Source organism: Gossypium hirsutum, chromosome A03 (assembly GCF_007990345.1).
Source record: "Gossypium hirsutum isolate 1008001.06 chromosome A03, Gossypium_hirsutum_v2.1, whole genome shotgun sequence".
Lineage (NCBI taxonomy): Eukaryota > Viridiplantae > Streptophyta > Magnoliopsida > Malvales > Malvaceae > Gossypium > Gossypium hirsutum.
The window spans coordinates 64,121,294-64,129,652 of NC_053426.1; the positions used below are offsets into that span (position 1 = coordinate 64,121,294).

General features: G+C 32.8%; 1 protein-coding gene across 6 annotated transcripts; it reads right to left on the bottom strand.

Moving 5' to 3' along the window:
- Positions 1-1,405: 1,405 nt before the first annotated feature.
- LOC107887238 (serine carboxypeptidase-like 45) lies at positions 1,406-4,146 on the bottom strand. 6 transcript variants are annotated; one of them, XM_041096323.1, is made up of 11 exons: positions 3,901-4,146; positions 3,605-3,780; positions 3,424-3,528; positions 3,252-3,347; positions 3,080-3,172; positions 2,766-2,851; positions 2,376-2,675; positions 2,155-2,291; positions 1,981-2,073; positions 1,794-1,895; positions 1,406-1,693 (listed from the first exon to the last, which is right to left on the bottom strand). In XM_041096323.1, the coding sequence occupies exons 1-11, from the start codon at positions 4,107-4,109 to the stop codon at positions 1,660-1,662; spliced, it is 1,431 nt and encodes a 476-aa protein (XP_040952257.1). In that variant the 5' UTR covers positions 4,110-4,146; the 3' UTR covers positions 1,406-1,659. The 6 variants fall into 6 exon arrangements, with proteins under 6 accessions (XP_040952257.1, XP_040952243.1, XP_040952252.1 ...); XM_041096309.1 differs by having other exon boundaries at positions 1,778-1,895; XM_041096318.1 differs by having other exon boundaries at positions 2,155-2,294.
- Between the last annotated feature and the right edge of the window lie 4,213 nt (positions 4,147-8,359).

Below are 8,359 nucleotides of genomic sequence, written 5' to 3' on the forward strand. Positions count from 1 at the left end.
GAACTTACTAAGCATGTAATGCTTACTCTGTTTTATTTTCCCCTATTTTATAGTGCTTGGAAGCTCGCGAAGGTTGGAGATCAATTGGAGCATCATCACACTATCCACTAGCTTATTTTGGGTATATATAGTAAAATCATTCTAGTATAATGGCATGTATAGGCTAACTTGGCCATAAATGGCTTAAATATGTGGTTTGTAATCTAGCCATTAGAATGACTAGTAATGGTTGTTTTTGATATACTTGTAATGTCATACTATGGTAGCTATATGCATGTTAAATGGTTGTTCAAATTATGCCTAGCATATGGATTATACCAAGGTAAGATTATAAACATGTATGCATGTAATGATATGCCATGTTGAATGATAGAGTTGCTTAATTTGAATGCTTGAAATGGTTGGTATTTGGATGTGAGTTTAAGTGCAGGTCATTGGTGTGATTTTGGGTGAGAAATGAAGCTAGAAATGGTTTTATTTTGTCCACACGAGCAGACACATGGGCCTGTGTCTAGACGTATGTGACACACGGCCTGGTATATAGGCGTGTGGTTAGGCCATGTGTCCCTTACAGCTTAAATTTTGAGAAACAGAATGCTCAAAATTGAGCACACGGGCAGAGACACAGGCGTGTTCTTAGTCGTATGTGCTACACGGCCCAGAACACGGGCGTATGTCTTGGCCGTGTGAAACCTACCCCTAAATTTGAAAAATAAAATTAATCACACGGCCTAGCACACGACCGTATGGTATGGCCATGTGCACAAGTCAAAGAGTTATACAGGGTCAAACACGGCCTACAGCACGGGCATGTCCCATGGTCACACGGGCGTGTCACTTGGACCACACTGGCATGTAAGTCCTGTAACTTAGAAAAATTTTTAATTTCGCGAAAAATTCTTAGAGTTTCCGATTAAGTCTTGATTCGATTTTAATGCTCATATTGGGCCTCGAGGGTCTATTTAAGGGACGTTTTGAATAATCTCGAAAAATGAACAGTGATTGATGTGATTTATATGTAAATATTCTCAAACTTTCGCTAATGCTCCGTAACCCTATTTCGGCGATGGATACAAGTTAAGGGGTGTTACGGTATGGCAAGAGTATCAAATTCCACAAAAAAAAAATTGAAGTAATTCTTTATAAATTAATCTTTAAACATTAGAAGATGAAGGAGAACAAAGAAAATCTTTTAGAGTTTTTTTGGTGTCTATTCAAATGAGATTCAACTCCTCTTTATAGAAGTTCTTGAGACAAGAGACATAACTATTTAATAAATGTTTATTTGAATAGTCTCATTTATTAAGAATAAACACAATTATTTATTACATATTACTTGAATAACCCTAACTTTTTTTTAATAATCAACATAACTTTTAGTAACAAGAAACATAACTCATCAATATAAACAATGCTAACCTTTTGTTTAATAATTAACTGATATAACTTTTGTTATATAACTTTTCATTTGCAACTATTAAAACATTATATATATTTTTAAAAATGTTACATCAACTTAAACTCTGTTTAGAGGCAAAAGTGATCTTCTAAGAAATGCTTGAAAGAGTGTGAGCGCTTGCAAAGGGGACGTGTATGGAACCTCATGTGCTGCACCTCTTACAGTAGCAAATGTCAAAAATGTCAAATTTTGGCCTCTCCTTACTTTGCCAAATGACTGAGTCCACCCACCAACCTGATTATATATATATTAGACCATGGATCTGGAATGAATAGTGGAAAAGACTTTGAATAGCAGACATGACTTTGCAAAACATATCTGCTTCTTATCATACCATGGAGCATAACTTCCGAAAGGCACCAGCTTCAGTTCTTTTGCAAGCATATTTGCAATTATCCTTGTTTGTGTTAATGGGATTTTCGAATCTTGATCTCCACTGCAGTGAAGTTGCAGAAACTTTTAGTCATTTGAGGCAACTAGGGCTTGAAATTAGAAGCCCTTTGAGGTTTAAAATTACTCACTTGAAGAGGAGAACTGGAATACTCCTTTTGAGGAGTTTTGACAGAAGGGGTATGATATTGATCCCTATACTCTCTCTTTGATAGGAAAGATGCCTGCAATTATAACAAGTTGTTTAATTTGCTTGCATACATGCAGAAGCATATGCCAAATTACCAATTGAGAGAAAGAGAGACCCTCCACAGAATTCCCAAACTGAAGAGAGGTGAGTTGTGTTTGCATGAAGTGCTTCTTGTACTTTAGGTGTGTTGAGGTACTGACGTATCTCATCTACACGGCATGGATCAGTGGCAACAGCCGAGCTCATAGCCAGCTGCTAGAATAATCAAAGACAATTGTTAGCTGGAAAAGAACCAGTCGCTTTCATGCCTTTGTGTTAATGCTGTTAATTACCTACCTTCCAATGTAACCGATTGTGTGTTCCCTGAAAAAAAGTCTGGCCGAGTAGAGTTGGTGAGAAGCAAATAGGCAAAATCAGGTCTCCAGGGTCAGTGTATGAACCCATTTCTTCTTCTAGTTTGTTAAGCACATGTATGCATTCTTTGGACAGATTCTGGTGAATGGACTCTTTAAGGTGCCTTGATGCATTACATACAGTCTTACTCAAAAGGAGAGTTTCATCTGAAATGACTCCATGTGACCACAAGAACTCAGCATTGATTACACTAATATCCGGATCTAAAAGAGGATTTCCCAACTGCAGAATGAACGAAAAGTAATGACGAAATTTGGGTAAAGCTTAAATTCATAGATAAACACAAGAATAGTTGGTAAGAGGAAGCTTAACTGCAATGGCTTTAAGCTTGATGGGTCTGCCACTGAAACGTTTATTGTAATCTAGGATTAAGTCAGCGAGCTGAGGAATGTAGTGACCTACATTTAATTTTTTATCAAAAAAGAGATTAAATTTGTCCATAGTTTTGATGCCATTAGATTAAGATAAGCAATAAGCAGAGAGGAGAAAAATATAAACCAGAGGAGGGAAATAAATGGACTGCATAGATATTTCAGGGAGTACACATATATAGTGCTAGATTCCATTTACTTGACAGCCAATACAACAATGAAAAGTAAAGATATGGGTAATAAATGAAACCTGACCTGCATAGCTTTCCCCAGAAAGATACAAATCTGAGTTTCTATACTGCGGGAATTCTTCAAACCAGTTAAGAAGGAATTGCATATTGTCCTTGGCTGAAAACATTGGTTACCAGTGCTCTTTGTTTAAAAAATTGCCGACATCAAGTAATGAAACGATAATATTAATATCAACCTGTTGTAGCATCATTCAGACCAAGGTAATCTGAGCTTGTATTTGAGTAGGAAAATCCAACTCCAATTGGACTCTCAAGATATAACATGTTGGATTCTGTTCATGGTGAAAATCAGCTCCATTGAATAACTCAACTTCACAGTTAGATTCTCTTTCAAGTTAAAATAATTACCAAGATTCCATGAATATTGATTCTTGACCAAGTGTCGATCTTCCCTAGGCTGGAAAGGGCCATGTTCCATAAATGCACCAAAGCCGAGAGATGAACAACCGGGGCCTAAAATAAACCAATGTACAGCAGTTGGTCAAAAAGAGAAACCAAAGACACTTGGGGAAACGAGAGTGTGTTTTACCTCCATTAAGCCACAATGTCAAGGGATTTGCCAGTGGATTGGCGGAATCAGCTTCCACAAAGTAGTAGAATAAAGCTCGGCCATGTTGAGGTTGAACGAGGATATAACCAGAGTATTGCTTGAAACCAACATTGGCAGGTTGACCTGAGAGAGCTTTTATTACCTCACAAGAAGCACTGCAAAAGAAGAAAAGAGAAAGAAGAGGGAAGACAAGCAACAACTTCATATTTTGCCTCAGAGAGAGAAGACTCAAGAAATTTCTCCAAGTTGCTTTCAAGTAAAACAAATTAAATTACATTATCTTTTTTTTGAAATGTCGATTAATAATTGAATGTAATATCAAAGAACAGGGAGAGACTTGGTAGGTAATGTTTCTGTTTAACCCAATATCGTTTGTCGGATACGTTGGCCTACAGCTGAAAATCAGATGGGTTGTAGTCGAAAAAGAAAACACGGAATCTAGAAACCCTAACCGTCCTTGTGATGTTAAGACATGTTCAGCCATGGGGGACTTGGTAATTTTCAAACCATTGAATCTAATTAAATTAATTCGATGATACCAATCAAAACCTTTTAATCTCTCGTGTGTTCAGTTTCCTTTTCTTTCGTCTTATAGTATTATTATTGTATTTAATTTTATCATCAATGATATTTTTAGTAAATATACTATCATCCTAAACTTTAAAATAAAAAATTAGTGATTGCGGCGCAAGACCCCATTAATTAATCCAAATTTTCATGTAATTTTATTTATTATCATATATTGGTTTTATGATTTATTTTCAGAATGTTTTATTAACTTTCCCACAATACTATTTTTAATGTTCAAACTTTTCTTCCCTATTTGGGGTACAATATATCATTGTATCTAACATTTGTTAATTCTCTATGTAATTATTATGGTCAAATTCTGGTTATTAGTCCTTATATTATATGTAAGTTGTGAATTTAGTTATTTTTAGTTTTTATTTTTTTTATTTTAAAATTTTTATCTTGACTCAAACAATAACCATTAAACTTGTTAAGTTAAATTATGTTGTTTTTAAAATTTTATGCGACAAATATATTATTATATGTGCACTATTATATCTATTTACTATTTTTACTTAATGCTCATTAAAATCCATATTATGTTATTTAATGTATTTAACTGTTAGACTCAAGATTGAATTTTTAAAAATAAAAAAAAGTCTAAGACTTAAAATAGAAAAAATTAAAGTATCAAAGTTAAATTTAAAATTTAACATACAAAGATTAATAGTAGAATTTGACTAATTAGTTTGATAGTGATTTCTTTGGTTGCAAATTAAATAATGCTTTTGCTATGCTTTCAAAATTAAAATAAAATTTTTTGAATATGATATTTATATTAATATATGACTAATATAATGATTTAATTCTTAAATAAATTAATTTGGTTATAGTTTAAAAAAAACTTAAAATTAAATTACTATGACAAAATTATGTAAGATATAAGTTAAATTGAAGCATTTCACAAAATAAATGCACATAATTAAAACATGACATAAATATAATCATGTTAACATATACACAAAACGAATTATTAAATGGAAATTTCTATAAATTTATAACCTTTTTAACATTTCAGCCAATGTCAGCAAGAAAAAGTATATATATATAATATTTATCTAATTTGTATAACTATGCCACATCAATAAATAATTTAAAAATTATAAAAAAAAAGTATTTTAAAAAAATTAAAAGAAAGATATAAAAAATTCATAAAAATACATGTGGATTGCCATGTGTGTTGCCATATTTAAAAGATTAATGTTTTAGTGGGTATCTTCGTTAAAAATGCCTCAATTTGATTTTTTTTTTGAAAAGTTGATGACCAAATTCAACTCTTTTTAAGAGATTAAAAGCCAAATTTAGTGCGAAAAAAAAAGAATAAATGTCAAATTGAAAACAAAAAGAACTAAATTTATCATTATGCCTATTAAAAATTCTTATTTTGCCTTTATGGCCCGCTTTTTTCTTGGTTATGTTTGCTCATAGCGGCACATTTTTTTTTCTCCTTAAAAAGCTTTCTTAGTTTTGTCTTGTTCTTTTTTTCGTTTTTTGTTGATTTTTCTTTTTGTCCATAGAGAGTGGGATGGTTAGTTTGAGTATCGCTGATTGTGAAGAGGAGGCTTGGCTATTCATGGAGGAATTGAATCACAAAAGCCAATCTATGAGTATTGACTTGCGGGATGTTTCTTTACGGCGAGTGTTGTTCACTTCCTAATAATACGAACTACCATGGCCAATCTCTGACACCCACTTGGGGTGTTTTGATGTCAAGTATGGGTGAAAAACGCTACTTTTTTAAGTTTTATCACGAGTTGGATATTAATAGTGTAACAGCCCAATTTGTAACAATGTCGAAAAAGTGGTTCAAGGGCCACAATTCTGACTTTAGAGTCGAAAAATGTTATTTATTTACATTTACCAACCTATTAGAGTGTTTTATTGATGCTTGAATTGGTAAATTCGGTCAGCAAGTTAGAAATGAAAGTGTATGGACTAAATTGTAAGAATTAGCGAAAAGTTGGTTAAATGAGTTTAATAAAAATTGTCCAAAGTAAAAAGTGGTAAATAACCACTCTTTCATGGCAGTGTCGGTTGTGTCAATGTTTAGTGGAAACACCTGTTAATTTTCATTTAACGATGAAAATTAATATGTTAGGTGTTGTGGGCTGAAGTGGAGGAAAGAGAGTTTCCATTCTCGTCATCCTCCACCAAAAACATTGTTATCTATAGAAGAAAGAAAAGGTCTAAGCTTTCTCAATTAGTCAACTTTGCATGTAAGTGTTTTCAAAGCCTGTTATTCATGAGTTTCATGTTTTTGAGATCATTGTGTCTTAATTTAGCTAACATGCATATCTACTCTCAAAATTGTTAAAGTTTGAAGTGTTGCCATTTATAAGCTAATTGTATTAATGTATGGATCAAGAACTAGATCAACTAGTAGATAATAGAGGAAAAGGGAAGATCACAAATTGATCATTGACTTTCAATTTTTACTACTGTACCAGGTAAGTTCATATGGTGTTGTTATGTTTATTTATGAAAAGTTGTATGTAAATGTATATGGTAAAATTTTAGTAAATTTGTATTGATAAGGTTAGAAAGGTATGATTCAATAAAAAGAAAGTTATATTATATATATGGAGCTCGAATAAACAAATTATACAGTTGGCATGCCAATAAAGGTAATTGTGAACTGTAAAGGAAGAAAGGGAAATGTGAAAAAGATGGAAGTTACTGAAGTTTTTTGGAATCCTGCATATTTCCAATTTAATCTCTTTGAAGATTCTGGCGTGTTATTAGTTGGAAATAGCTTTTATGATCAATCTGACTTGTTATTAGTTGGAATTGCTCTTACGAGCAAATTGGTGTGTTAATGGATGAATACCTGCGTATTCTTTTCTGTTCTTGCTAAGTCATCGGGCGAAATGTTTCTGAAATAGTAATGTTTACAATATAATTTATATGAACTGAATTAATGTATGAATAAATAATGAAATTTGTGGGACATGCTATATATTTGAATGCGATGCACTCACATTGTACAAGTGAAAGGTGTTGGCAGGATAAAGGAATTTAGTTAAGTGCTATAAATATGTGAATATTTTGCAAGGTGAGTTTAACATTTTAAACCTATGTACTTACTAAGCCTATTTAATGCTTACCCCATTTATCGTTTCCCTTCCCTGTAGAGATTTTGGCATAACTCAGCAACCGGATTGATCTACTACTCACACTATCCAACTTCTTTTTCAGTAGAATAATTTTAACTCTATTCCGAGTCAGGTGGGATGTATATAAGGTTTATTTGGTGAAATTGTATATGAAATAGATGATAATTTTTTGAACATTGTGTTCATATATATATTTAATCTTTTATGATAATTGCCCAATGTTGGCATAAACTATTAGTATGCTTGAAATGAAAATAATTACGTGTATTAAATATGTTAACTCATTTTGGATTTGTAACTCCCTTACCCAACTTAATCGCCAAGTCCGTGTATAGAGTGTCCCAAATAACTCGGTTTGATCAAACATCAAACTCAAATTAAAAATTCACCAAAATACTTTACTAATTTATTTTGAATATTTCTTACAACGAGAAACTTAAACCAACCTATTTGACTACCTTGAAATTTCTATATTCTAAGAAAACTACTTAATGAAAATATATATAACCGAGGAGAAACCTCTGAAGGTACCCCCTTCCTACGTGCATGACACCTTACTGAAGATGATCATTGATCTAACCTGGTCTGGCTTGGTCCATCTTCGAGTTCCTTATCCCACGAATCCTGTAAAGATGAGCCAAAAATTTTGTAAGTTCAAATGACCTTATTGAGTTTCTTTACTACAATACTCCAAAAATAGACCCCATCTTGTAGGGGTAATAAAATGAAAGGAAACTAAACATATTCAACTCCGTGATTGTTTTGGGACGATTTCTTTTAAGCTGAAATGGTGGTCTTAGAATCATTCTCCTAACTTATTTATTGGCGGACAGATCATTAAATGGTCTTCCCTTGGTCCATCTTGTCACCATTCGACTAGTCTTGATGGACTTTCAAATGTCTTGTAACAACTATGAATTCTAATCTTTCTTCAACTACATTCTCTCTTTCGCAATATACTTAAAAGGTTGTCCTCTTAAATTCTCCATCCTGAGGACCCTTTTTTATATGCCTTCCTAGGGGTACATTCCAATTCTGACTTGTCCTTGGT